At 49.5% G+C, this 13,728-nt stretch overlaps 1 protein-coding gene and 3 long non-coding RNA genes across 4 annotated transcripts; 2 read left to right on the top strand and 2 right to left on the bottom strand.

Annotated features, from left to right (window-relative positions):
* Positions 1-787: 787 nt before the first annotated feature.
* LOC127917999 (cyclic AMP-responsive element-binding protein 5-like) lies at positions 788-5,195 on the top strand (the record flags this gene model as incomplete). Its single annotated transcript, XM_052501169.1, is given in 4 exon segments — positions 788-866; positions 869-1,014; positions 1,604-1,712; positions 4,715-5,195. Coding segments are annotated over 4 exon segments (489 nt in total), but the record flags the coding sequence as incomplete, so codon positions are not given.
* Positions 5,196-5,212: 17 nt separating this feature from the next.
* Positions 5,213-6,904, bottom strand: LOC127918005 (uncharacterized). Its single transcript, XR_008098309.1, has 4 exons — positions 6,088-6,904; positions 5,546-5,769; positions 5,354-5,381; positions 5,213-5,296 (listed from the first exon to the last, which is right to left on the bottom strand). It is a non-coding gene; the product is annotated as an uncharacterized LOC127918005 (long non-coding RNA).
* A 115-nt stretch (positions 6,905-7,019) lies between these two features.
* Positions 7,020-7,926, bottom strand: LOC127918006 (uncharacterized). Its single transcript, XR_008098310.1, has 3 exons — positions 7,897-7,926; positions 7,214-7,641; positions 7,020-7,165 (listed from the first exon to the last, which is right to left on the bottom strand). It is a non-coding gene; the product is annotated as an uncharacterized LOC127918006 (long non-coding RNA).
* Positions 7,927-11,086: 3,160 nt separating this feature from the next.
* Positions 11,087-12,966, top strand: LOC127918004 (uncharacterized). The gene is made up of 2 exons (XR_008098308.1): positions 11,087-11,424; positions 11,815-12,966. It is a non-coding gene; the product is annotated as an uncharacterized LOC127918004 (long non-coding RNA).
* Positions 12,967-13,728: the final 762 nt, after the last annotated feature.

Raw genomic sequence — 13,728 nt, 5'->3', positions numbered from 1 at the left:
GAGTAGGGACTGTGAATAGTGACTTTAAACAGGCAGAGTAGGGACTGTGAATAGTGACTTTAAACAGGCAGAGTAGGGACTGTGAATAGTGACTTTAAACAGGCAGAGTAGGGACTGTGAATAGTGACTTTAAACAGGCAGAGTAGGGACTGTGAATAGTGACTTTAAACAGGCAGAGTAGGGACTGTGAATAGTGACTTTAAACAGGCAGAGTAGGGACTGTGTGAAAACAGGCAGAGTAGGGACTGTGACTTTAAACAGGTAGAGTAGGGACTGTGAATAGTGACTTTAAACAGGCAGAGTAGGGACTGTGAATAGTGACTTTAAACAGGCAGAGTAGGGACTGTGAATAGTGACTTTAAACAGATAGAGTAGAAGTAAGAACCAGGAGGGTACAACCAATTCAGCTTGGTTAAGACTTCCACGAGATGTTAGGGTAGATGAAACATGGAAATGAGACATAGTTGAAGTCCTTCTTAGTGACCTGTAAATGCAGAAGACACATTTCAGTTGAAGGCATTCAGTTGTACAACTGACTAGGTTTCCCCCTTTCAACACTGATCCATGCTCCGATCACTGTTCACTCCCTCTGAAGACGTGGATGTGGATTAAGGCAGCCCCCTGCACCTCTCTGATTCAGAGGGGTTAAATTTCAGTGAAGATTCATTTACAGTTGAAGGCATTCAGTTGTACAACTGTCTCTCTCTCTCTCTGTCCCCTCTCCCTTCCATTTGTGTCTCTGACTCTTGTTCTCTCTCTCTCTCTCTCTCTCTCTCTCTCTCTCTAGTTGTCGCCGGCGGCCCAGCAGATGCAGCCGAGCCAGACGATGCAGTCTCCGACCTCTAGCGGTGGGCGCCGCAGGCGGACGGTGACGAGGACCCTGACGAACGGCGGCGGAAGTTTCTGGAGAGAAACCGAGCGGCGGCCACGCGATGCAGACAGAAGAGGAAAGTATGGGTGGTGTCACTGGAGAAGAAGGCTGAAGAGCTGACCCAGACCAACATGCAGCTTCTGGTAGGATATATGTGGACGAGATGGTTATGTCGCAAATGGCACCCTCGTCCCTATTTAATGCACTACTTTTGACCAGGGCCCATAGGGCTCATAGAGCTCTGGTCAAAAGTAGTGAGCTTATATAGGGAATATGGTGCTATTTGGGACGTGTTGTAGGTCTTCACATTAGACTTTTATGTTCAAAAAGCAGGGAGATGTAGTAAATAAGTTCTCCACTGCAGGGCCACACACCTTTGATGGGGCAGGTGCTCAGAGTGAAAACACTTGTTCTGCTACTGACAGGGGCGACCTGCAGCTGCCACCTTCCCTGAAAAGACACTAAACATTTCATAAAAAGTCATTTGTTTGAAAAAACAGCATTTCACTACACCTGCAATAACATCTGCTAAATATGTGTATGTGACCAATAAAATTAGATTAGATTTGAATTTATTCACCAAGCAAAGATAATCACTCAGTCCAGTTAACAGTAAATCTCTCTTATTGTGCTCAAAATGTGTGTCGGGTGGGTAACTGTAAAGCACTTTGTGGAAACTGCTGATGTAAAAGGGGCTTTATTGAACACATTTGATTGATTGCTTGTTGTCAGAATGAGGTGACCATGCTGAAGAACGAGGTGACCCAACTCAAGCAGCTCCTCCTCACCCATAAAGACTGCCCCATCACCACTCTGCAGAAAGACTCCCAAGGTTACCTCAGTGAGTAGCTTGTTTACACACACACACACACACACACACACACACACACACACACACACACACACACACACACACACACACACACACACACACACACACACACACACACACACACACACACACACACACACACACACACACAAAACCCCGAAACACACACACACTCATCCCTGTGCCGTATCACTAGTATACAGCTAAACCTGCATAGAGAACCTTCCCAGTTCTCCAGCCATACAGTGTCTGTGTGTATGAGTTAGAAGCAGTCCTGAGGTTAGGGTGCCCAGTCCAAGGTGGCGACAGTCAAGACATCCTGTCCCACACTCACCGCACTATGAGGACATATGGATCCTGCCATGTGTATCACACAGGGTGTACGGATGCTGGCAGGAGCCACGCTGTTTCATGGATGTGGGGGAGAGAGGCACTAGGATACCACCCGGCCTGGAAGTCTGGTACTGGTCATCACAACCCCAGAATATGAGGCCTGTTTTTCCATCAGAAGTGGACTGGAGTCATAGAACTAAACCACAGGTCGCTGCAGAGATTCCACTGAAAAAACATGTCACAGACTGCCGACCGGCATCCAAACTCCCATGTCCAGTCCTGCTGGTCCCAGTCCCCCTGCTGGTCCCAGTCCCCCTGCTGGTCCTGCTGGTCCCAGTCCCCCTGCTGGTCCCGCTGGTCCCAGTCCCCTGCTGGTCCCAGTCTGGTCCCAGTCCCCCCCTGCTGGTCCTGCTGGTCCCAGTCCCCCTGCTGGTCCCAGTCCCCCCCTGCTGGTCCCGCTGGTCCCAGTCCCCCTGGTGGTCCTGCTGGTCCCAGTCCCCCCTGCTGGTCCCGCTGGTCCCAGTCCCCCTGCTGGTCCTGCTGGTCCCAGTCCCCCTGCTGGTCCTGCTGGTCCCAGTCCCCCCCCCTGCTGGTCCTGCTGGTCCCAGTCCCCCTGCTGGTCCTGCTGGTCCCAGTCCCCCTGCTGGTCCTGCTGGTCCCAGTCCCCCTGCTGGTCCCCCCCTGCTGGTCCCTGGTCCCCCCCCTGCTGGTCCCGCTGGTCCCAGTCCCCCTGCTGGTCCCGCTGGTCCCAGTCCCCCTGCTGGTCCTGCTGGTCCCAGTCCCCCTGCTGGTCCTGCTGGTCCCAGTCCCCTGCTGGTCCCGCTGGTCCCAGTCCCCTGCTGGTCCCGCTGGTCCCAGTCCCCCTGCTGGTCCCGCTGGTCCCAGTCCCCCTGCTGGTCCTGCTGGTCCCCCTGCTGGTCCCTGGTCCCCCTCCCCCTGCTGGTCCCGCTGGTCCCAGTCCCCCTGCTGGTCCTGCTGGTCCCAGTCCCCCTGCTGGTCCTGCTGGTCCCAGTCCCCTGCTGGTCCCGCTGGTCCCAGTCCCCTGCTGGTCCCAGTCCCCCTGCTGGTCCTGCTGGTCCCAGTCCCCCTGCTGGTCCTGCTGGGTCCTGCTGGTCCCCCCCTGCTGGTTAGTGGACTGTTCCACAGCAGCAGACTATGACATCAGAACCCCACCCTCTGATATGGATAGGAGGGACATTTCCATGTAATTAGGAGAAGGCAGAAGGCCCTCCCTGTGCTGTGAGGCTTCAGCAGACAGACAGGGGAAAAGCAGGCTCACTTCCCCTCACACTGCCCTGCTCTCACTGGCTCCTTGTTTAGAGGGTGAGTAGACTGGGCTGACTGACTGGGAGAGACTTGCATTGATAAGCCCAGTCTGTCTGTGTACAGATGTCACTCCTAGTATGTTGTGAAGATGTATCAAGCATGTTTTCAAAGGGATAAAAATGTTTTAAAATGCATGTTTATTTGACCCATTTCATACATAGCAGCTACAGTAACGGGATAATTGTTAACTGATAATTGTTAACCTTTCAGACAATTTACAAAGCGGCTGCTACCTTTTCAGACAGTAGAATTCTGCTCCTAGGCATAGAATGTTCTATTGTTTCCCTGACAACAATAAACATTGATTGATGGGGCGGCAGGTAGCCTAGTGGTTAGTGTAGAGGCTGCAGGTAGCCTTAGTGGTGCAGGTAGCCTAGTGGTTAGTGTAGAGGCTGGGTAGCCTGGTGTGGTTAGTGTAGAGGCTGCAGGTAGCCTAGTGGTTAGTGTAGAGGCTGCAGGTAGCCTAGTGGTTAGTGTAGAGGCTGCAGGTAGCCTAGTGGTTGGTAGAGGCTGCAGGTAGCCTTGGTTAGGACTTGTAACCGAAGGGTTGCAAGATCGAATCCTCAAGCTGACATGGTAAAAATTTGTCATTCTGCCCCTGAACAAGGCAGTCAACCCACTGTTCCTAGGCCGTCATTGAAAATAAGAATTTGTTCTTAACTGACTTGGTTAAATAAAAAAATTTGCTTTTGTTTTTTATGGCAGATGTGTTTTCTTTCTACTAAATGCACTTAACAAACTTTAACAAACTTCAAAGTACTTTTCTTAGGAGCGAGTGGTCTGAGTGCAGGCAGATGGAGATCATTTGATTGACAGTTCTGGTTGCCTAGTGATGGATGTTAGCCCGGCTTCAGAAGCGGCAGCCCGTTCAGTGGTGCTTCAGAACTAAAGGTTTCATGGAGGCTTTTAAAAGCTGCAGTGTAAAACCTTTCAGACAGACAACAAACATGCCGATGCGCTTACAACGCGCCTCATTCCGTTGGTCTGAAAGGAGGATATGATATATGTTTGGTTGGAAAACACAACGTTCAGTGGTTTATACTGTACATAGAAATGTAACAATTCTATATTTGGTGAAAATTAAGAGGTTTTTAACTGTTGGACCGTGTTTGTTTAGATAAACAGACATCTAGAGAGTTGTTCTATTGAGGGTTTCATGTTCACTACACACCCATTCATGTTGATACACACACACACACACACACACACACACACACACACACACACACACACACACACACACACACACACACACACACACACACACACACACACACACACACACACACACACACACACACACACAATTGCCAATCGTCCTCTCACCCTGTGTGTTGTCCTCCTCCCCTCAGGTCCAGACAGCAGTCCAGCAGGCAGCCCGGCCCCAGCCTGCTCCCAGCAGCAGGTCATCCAGCACAACAACATCACCACCTCCAGCACAGCTGTAGGGGGCAGCACTGTGCACGGCCTGCCCAACCACCGCACAGACATCAACCCCATCCACTAGAGACAAGACAGAGAGAGACTATAGTACCCCCCCCCAGTCTGTACCCCCCAGCCCCCAAACTGTACCCCCCAGCCCCCTACCCCCAGTCCGTACCCCCAGCCCCAACCCATCCCTGGTCTAACCGCCCTTCCCTGGCTCTCTGAGGGCTATTTGTCTGTCAGTACGGGACGGGCGGCATCACACACTGCGTCCATCTCCAGGACCAGGTCCAGAGAAACCTCTGGAGAGAAACCTCTGGAGAGAAACCTCTGGAGAGAAACCTCTGGAGAGAAACCTCTGGAGAGAAACCTCTGGAGAGAAACCTCTGGAGAGAAACCTCTGGAGAGAAACCTCTGGAGGAAACCTCTGGAGAGAAACCTCTGGAGAGAAACCTCTGGAGGAAAACCTCTGGAGAGAAACCTCTGGAGGAAAACCTCTGGAGAGAAACCTCTGGAGAGAAACCTCTGGAGAGAAACCTCTGGAGGGAAAACCTCTGGAGAGAAACCTCTGGAGGGAAACCTCTGGAGAGAAACCTCTGGAGGAAACCTCTGGAGAGAAACCTCTGGAGAGAAACCTCTGGAGAGAAACCTCTGGAGAGAAACCTCTGGAGAGAAACCTCTGGAGAAACCTCTGGAGGAAACCTCTGGAGAGAAACCTCTGGAGAGAAACCTCTGGAGAGAAACCTCTGGAGAGAAACCTCTGGAGGAAAACCTCTGGAGAGAAACCTCTGGAGAGAAACCTCTGGAGAGAAACCTCTGGAGAGAAACCTCTGGAGAGAAACCTCTGGAGAGAAACCTCTGGAGAGAAACCTCTGGAGAGAAACCTCTGGAGAGAAACCTCTGGAGAGAAACCTCTGGAGAGAAACCTCTGGAGAGAAACCTCTGGAGAGAAACCTCTGGAGAGAAACCTCTGGAGAGAAACCTCTGGAGGAAACCTCTGGAGAGAAACCTCTGGAGAGAAACCTCTGGAGAGAAACCTCTGGAGAGAAACCTCTGGAGGAAACCTCTGGAGGAAAACCTCTGGAGAGAAACCTCTGGAGAGAAACCTCTGGAGAGAAACCTCTGGAGAAACCTCTGAGAGAAACCTCTGGAGAGAAACCTCTGGAGAGAAACCTTGGGAGAGAAACCTCTGAAGAGAAACCTCTGAAGAGAAACCTCTGAAGAGAAACCTCTGGAGAGAAACCCCTGGAGAGAAACCTTGGGAGAGAAACCTTGGGAGAGAAACCTCTGAGAGAGAAACCTCTGAAGTAACCTCGGAGGCCTGCAGGGCTGCTCTTTCTACCGTAGCTATAGTAGTATTTTTATAGACCTTTTTAACTAATATGTGTTATCTGGGTTTGTCTTCGTTCTTATTTGTCTTCTATTTTTGTCTCATGTTTTTTATCTATTTTTTTTATTTTAAATGTGTACTTTAGTTAAAAGGGAGTTTTGCAATTCATGCAGCATTAACCCGTGTGGAGTTTTTGTGATGTCATACCTCTGTTAGACCGACACCCCCACCGGGTCACTGTGGTGACACAGCAACGGGACATGCGCCTCAGACCGTCACCTCTGTGACCCTCCCTAACGTCACCTCTGTGACTATGTCTGTGTCTCAAATGGAACATTTTCCTCTATAAAGGCCACTACTTTTGACCAGAGCCTTATGGGTAAATGCCATTTGGGATGATTATCTTGTATGTGTGCTTGTGACTGATGGATTGACGAGCAGAGATTGAGTACCACTGTCAGATAAGTATGTGTCAGATAGTTACTGTGTTGAATAGTGCAATGTTCTGGTTACATGTGTAACATACAGGGTATGTAGTGTCAGGTACTTGATCAGATGCTTAGCTAAGAAAGTGTGTGGGATGCTACTGCCTCCACGTTGTTGATGTTGTTATTTTTAACCAAGTCCAACTGTTGCCATGATATGCTATTACTTAGTTACCTTCCGGAATCTGGCGTTTCTATTGAATTATGCTCTTTTTCTAGAAAGGACCCTGACTGTTACCCTAGCAACCCATCGATGCTATTTAGAGGGCGTTACATGTAATGAAAGACTGAACGGTGTTGAGAATATGTTCAAATTGAAGCAATACATCCTAGTATTGTTGTTCTATCAGCCATATTGCCCTGCACTGTGATACCAGCTAGCCGAGGCAGCTCTGGAGGCTGACCCCTGACCTCTGTCTCCTCCACTCTCCTGGAGGCTGTCCCCTGACCGCTGTCTCATCCACTCTTCTGGAGGCTGTCCCCTGACCCCTGTCTCCTCCACTTTCCTGGAGGCTGACCCCTGACTCCTGCACTCTCCTGGAGGTTGACCCCTATCTCCTACACTCTTCTGGAGGCTTACCCCTGTCTCCTCCACTCTCCTGGAGGCTGACCCCTTCTGGAGGCTTACCCCTGTCTCCTGCACTCTCCTGGAGGCTGACCCCTGACTCCTCTCCTGGAGGCTGACCCCTGTCTCCTCCACTCTTCTGGAGGCTTACCCCTGTCTCCTGCACTCTCCTGGAGGCTGACCCCTGTCTCCTGCACTCTCCTGGAGGCTGACCCCTGACTCCTCCACTCTCCTGGAGACTGACCCCTGTCTCCTCCACTCTTCTGGAGGCTGACCCCTGTCTCCTCCACTCTCCTGGAGGCTGACCCTTGACCCCTGTCTCCTCCACTCTCCTGGAGGCTGACCCCTGTCTCCTCCACTCTCCTGGAGGCTGACCCCTGACTCCTCCACTCTCCTGGAGGCTGACCCCTGTCTCCTCCACTCTCCTGGAGGCTGAACCCTGACCCCTCCAATCTCCTGGAGGCTGACCCCTGTCTCCTCCACTCTCCTGGAGGCTGACCCCTGTCTCCTCCACTCTCCTGGAGGCTGACCCCTGTCTCCTCCACTCTTCCACTGGACTGGCTGACCCCTGTCTCCTCCACTCTCCTGGAGGCTGACCCTGACTCTCCTGGAGGCTGACCCCTGACCCCTGTCTCCTCCACTCTCCTGGAGGCTGACCCCCCTGTCTCCTCCACTCTCCTGGAGGCTGACCCCTGACCCGTCTCCTCCACTCTCCTGGAGGCTGACTACCCCGTCTCCTCCACTCTCCTGGAGGCTGACTGACCTCCTCCACTCTCCTGGAGGCTGACCCTCTCCTCCACTCTCCAGGAGGTTGACCCCTGTCTCCTCCACTCTCCTGGAGGCTGACCCCTGTCTCCTCCAGGCTCTCTCTGGAGGCTGACCCCTGACTCCTCCACTGACTCCCTCCACTCTTCTGGAGGCTGACCCCTGTCTCCTCCACTCTCCTGGAGGCTGACCCCTGTCTCCTCCACTCCCTGGACTGACCCCTCTCCTCCACTCTCCTGGAGGCTGACCCCTGTCTCCTCCACTCTCCTGGAGGCTGAACCCTGCCCCCTCTCCTCCACTCTCCTTGAGGCTGACCCCTGTCTCCTCCACTCTCCTGGAGGCTGACCCCTGTCTCCTCCACTCTCCTAGAGGCTGACCCCTGTCTCCTCAACTCTCCAGGAGGCTGACCCCTGACCCCTCCACTCTCCTGGAGACTGACCCCTGACCCCTCCACTCTCCTGGAGGCTGACCCCTGTCTCCTCCACTCTCCTGGAGGCTGACCCCTGACCCGTCTCCACTCTCCTGGAGGCTGACTCCTCACCCCTGTCTCCTCCACTCTCCTGGAGGCTCTCCTCCACTCTCCTGGAGGCTGACCCCTGACCCGTCTCCTCCACTCTCCTGGAGGCTGACTCCTGACCCCTGTCTCCTCCACTCTCCTGGAGGCTGACCCCTGACCCGTCTCCTCCACTCTCCTGGAGGTTGACTCCTGACCCGTCTCCTCCACTCTCCAGGACCAAGTAAAGCTTTAAGAGACATCTCCTTCAGTGTAGTTCTAGTGTTGCTGCAGCCAGGCTTCCAGAATCAGCGGCACATTCCAAATGACCTGAACATTCCAGATATGAGCCTTGTCCTCTGTCTGCCTCAATATCTCAGGTGGGGTTGTCATACTGTAGGAGACATATAGAGAGAGATATGAGGTGAGATAGTTGATTGAGTCTATGCTTTTGTAGTCTGACTGTCAGTGTGTGTTTGACAGTTGAAGAACGATTGGCTGAGTTTCTATCCCTTTATAATGAAAAGGTCTTACAACCACCTCTAACGAGGCTCAGCAGTTTTAGCCGAATGTTTTCCAAAACATCACAACGTGCCTGAACTTCGTCTTTTTTTATTACTAAATGGAATGTCAATTGTTTCAAATACTTTTGAATCATCCTGAACTTTTCCATTGAGCGAGCAAGCCTTTATAAGTGATTGTTCCCCCAGTCTCAGTGAGTGTAGTGTTGATGGACACTGTGTCTGCTGTTGGTGTGTTTTTATGCCATTTAGCAGAGGTCTTTCTTCAAACCACGTAGTCATGTATACATTCTTTATGTGTGGATGGTCACGGGAATCAAACCCACTATCCTGTTGTTGCAAGTGTCTCTACCAACTGACCTACAGAGCACCAGTGTGTTGTCAGGGAGTTTAGTCTGTAAGGGCAAAACCAGCTGACTGACTGACCAGGGAGGAAAAAGCTGAACTTCAGTCTAACCTCTCCTTCTAGCTCCAACCCAGCTCTCCCACAGACCAGCTGACATGTCTGTGTGTGTGTCTGTCTGTGTGTCTGTGCGTGTGTGTGTCTGTGTCTGCGTGTGTCTGTGTGTCTGTGTGTGTGTGTGTGTGTGTGTGTGTGTGTGTGTCTGTATGCGTGTGTGTGTGTCTGTGTGTATGAATGTTTTCCATCAACACATCTTCCAATAGCCCGAACTAGTAGGAAAGCTCAATATTCACTTTAGTTTTGACCACGACTCTGTCATGCTTGCTTAAGTCACCCCTTAGTTAGCACTGATCTAGGATCAGTTTACGCTCCCCATATCCAAACCTAAACCATTAGTGGAGAGGGATTCTAAACAGACCGTAGCTCAGTGTCTGGGAGAAACTCCACTTTTCCCTGAACATGTTAATACTTCAACATAGTACATATGTACATATGACAACATCCTTTAGTAGGAGTGAGCCAAACAGCTCTACAGACAGGTGAGCTAGAGAGACATCATGTAGCTGTCTATGCACTTTGACCTCTGGGATATCCAGAGGGTAGAATAGCCATATTGAGGTCTCAGTGATGGCCGGTTCAATACACCAGCGAGACTCTGTGTGACTGACTGTTGATCTGTAGTGAGACTGACTGACTGACTGTTGATCTGTAGAGACTGACTGACTGACTGATGCTCTGTAGAGACTGACTGGCTGACTGATGCTCTGTAGAGACTGACTGACTGACTGTTGCTCTGTAGAGACTGACTGACTGTTGATCTGTAGAGACTGACTGACTGATGCTCTGTAGAGACTGACTGAGTGGCTGTTGCTCTGTAGAGAGACTGACTGACTGTTGATCTGTAGAGAGACTGACTGACTGACTAACTGTTGCTCTGTAGAGAGACTGGCTGAGTGACTGTTACTCTGTAGAGACTGTTACTCTGTAGAGGATGACTGCATGGCAGTGACTGTTACTCTGTAGAGACTGACTGCATAGTAGTGACTGTTACTCTGTAGAGACTGACTGCATGGCAGTGACTGTTACTCTGTAGAGACTGACTGCATAGTAGTGACTGTTACTCTGTAGAGACTGACTGCATAGTAGTGACTGTTACTCTGTAGAGACTGACTGCATAGTAGTGACTGTTACTCTGTAGAGACTGACTGCATGGCAGTGACTGTTACTCTGTAGAGACTGACTGCATGGCAGTGACTGTTACTCTGTAGAGACTGACTGCATGGCAGTGACTGTTACTCTGTAGAGGCTGACTGCATAGTAGTGACTGTTACTCTGTAGAGACTGACTGCATGGCAGTGACTGTTACTCTGTAGAGACTGACTGCATGTGACTGTTACTCTGTAGAGACTGACTGCATGGCAGTGACTGTTACTCTGTAGAGACTGACTGCATGGCAGTGACTGTTACTCTGTAGAGACTGACTGCATGGCAGTGACTGTTACTCTGTAGGAACTGACTGCATAGTAGTGACTGTTGCTCTGTAGAGACTGACTGCATAGTAGTGACTGTTACTCTGTAGAGACTGACTGCATAGTAGTGACTGTTACTCTGTAGAGACTGACTGCATGGCAGTGACTGTTACTCTGTAGAGACTGACTGCATGGCAGTGACTGTTACTCTGTAGAGACTGACTGCATGGCAGTGACTGTTACTCTGTAGAGACTGACTGCATAGTGACTGTTACTCTGTAGAGACTGACTGCATGGCAGTGACTGTTACTCTGTAGAGACTGACTGCATGGCAGTGACTGTTACTCTGTAGAGACTGACTGCATGGCAGTGACTGTTACTCTGTAGAGACTGACTGCATGGCAGTGACTGTTACTCTGTAGAGACTGACTGCATAGTAGTGACTGTTACTCTGTAGAGACTGACTGCATGGCAGTGACTGTTACTCTGTAGAGACTGACTGCATGGCAGTGACTGTTACTCTGTAGAGACTGACTGCATGGCAGTGACTGTTACTCTGTAGAGACTGACTGCATGGCAGTGACTGTTACTCTGTAGAGACTGACTGTTACTCTGTAGAGACTGACTGCATGGCAGTGACTGTTACTCTGTAGAGACTGACTGCATAGTAGTGACTGTTACTCTGTAGAGACTGACTGCATGGCAGTGACTGTTACTCTGTAGAGACTGACTGCATGGCAGTGACTGTTACTCTGTAGAGACTGACTGCATGGCAGTGACTGTTACTCTGTAGAGACTGACTGCATGGCAGTGACTGTTACTCTGTAGAGACTGACTGCACTGCATAGTGACTGTTACTCTGTAGTGACTGTTACTCTGTAGAGACTGACTGCATGGCAGTGACTGTTACTCTGTAGAGACTGACTGAGTGACTGTTACTCTGTAGAGACTGACTGCATGGCAGTGACTGTTACTCTGTAGAGGCTGACTGCATAGTAGTGACTGTTACTCTGTAGAGACTGACTGCATGGCAGTGACTGTTACTCTGTAGAGGCTGACTGCATGGCAGTGACTGCTACTCTGTAGAGACTGACTGCATGGCAGTGACTGTGCCTAATGGTGAGGCTCCACAGGGTGCTCCTTATAAAGCTTTAAACATGTACCTTTCAGATGTGTTACTACAACATTGTCCAGCTCCAGTTTGGCTCACTGTGAAAGGTAACTAACTAAATGAACAAGGTCAACTGGAAACATGCATTCACTTTTTCTCCAGTGTGATGCACAAAGGTCTTGTAGAAAGGCTCGGGCAGTGGGTTTGAGGTGTGTGTGCCCGTGTGTGATAACAACTGAACTTATGAAAGGTTGAACATGTATTAAGGGCTTCCTGTATTGCAAACACGTGAAACACCTACAAAGCGCCTTATTTCATCGACTTTGTATTTTCTTTTGAATCTTAAACGTTGTGGCTTATTACTTTCACCAACTACTTGAGTATTTAACTGTTCTGAAATAAAACATGTTGCATCATGGGGAATATATGACATTGACCTCAACATATTCAACTGGAATAGTTGTTAGATGTTTTGTTGGAATAACAGCTAATAGTGTGGAGTTTGTAGTTAACAGACAGGTCAAGCATAAGGAAGACTGGTTTGTCTAACTGTACAGGCAGACATAAAGACAGGTTAGTGAGTTCAGGATGAGTCTGTGTGGGTTTCTGGGAGAGGTGGAGGACAATGCCTGCACATTAATACAAGTAGAAATGTATCATTTTAAATATATAACTATAAATATTGTACAGAATGTCATTCATTTTTATAATCTTGACTGTACATGTAATGCAACCACCTCTTTTTGAAAGGAGTCTGATGTTTTGTACATGTATGTAAATGATGTTTTTAGTAGCACTTGTTTGCAGCCTTCTCAGTGTGTTCGTCAAGGTTCATTTCCGCTCTTCGATACGTGTCCACGGTGTATTATATGTAATGGCTTGATGAATTCACAATTGCCTGCATAACTTTGTACATGTTTGTGTGTCTCATCACAGCATATTGTTTGTTCTGCGTTTGGTTCAGCAGTTGTTCAGATGTTACACATCACTGCAGCTACATTACAGCAGGAGAATAAAGCACTTGTTCTGTAACATTACTCAGCTGGCTCAAATGACTTCAGATGTACCTTTTGAAGCACAGACAAACCATATAACCTTAAAACGTACACCGACTATACACCAGTGGAGGCTGGTGAGGGGAGGACGGCTCATAATGATGTTGCAGTTGTTGACACAAACTGGTGCGCCTGGCACCTACTACCATACCCTATTCAAAGGCACATATGTTTTGTCTTGCTCATTCACCCTGATTGCCACACACACACAATCCTTGTCTCTGTTGGCTCAAGGCTTAAAAATCCTTATTTAACCTGTCTCCTCCCCTTCAGCACCACTGACAAAGTGGATTTAACATGTAACATCAATAAGGGATCATATCTTTCACCTGGATTTACCTGGTCAGTCTGTGATGGAAAGAGCAGGTGTTCTTAATGTTTTGTACACTCAGTGTATGTACATATACAGGAGAGCACATGTTCATGGTACTGTACTGTAATCAGGATGTGTGTGAATATGTGGCAAGGGAAGCATGTCCTGATAGATCTGAGGCTGAAGCAACTCCTTAGTGACCAATAATCCACATGGTCTTCCAAGATAAAAGCCCTGACCATTGATTTCACATTAAATAGTTCTGTTGAAATGTTCTAAAACCATCAATAACTATGGAGATGTCTAGACTGCTTCAATTAAGTTTAATGAGCTGATAAGTAGCATGATGGTTTGCCTTGGTACGTGACAGAGCAAGGAGTACAGTCATCTCACTGCCCAAACCACCAGATGATCATGCCAGCCTGTTTCTC

This window comes from Oncorhynchus keta, unplaced genomic scaffold (assembly GCF_023373465.1).
Source record: "Oncorhynchus keta strain PuntledgeMale-10-30-2019 unplaced genomic scaffold, Oket_V2 Un_contig_12689_pilon_pilon, whole genome shotgun sequence".
In the NCBI taxonomy this organism is placed as follows: domain Eukaryota; kingdom Metazoa; phylum Chordata; class Actinopteri; order Salmoniformes; family Salmonidae; genus Oncorhynchus; species Oncorhynchus keta.
The sequence above is the reverse complement of the archived record's forward strand: the minus strand, read 5'-3'. Positions and strand labels throughout refer to the sequence as shown.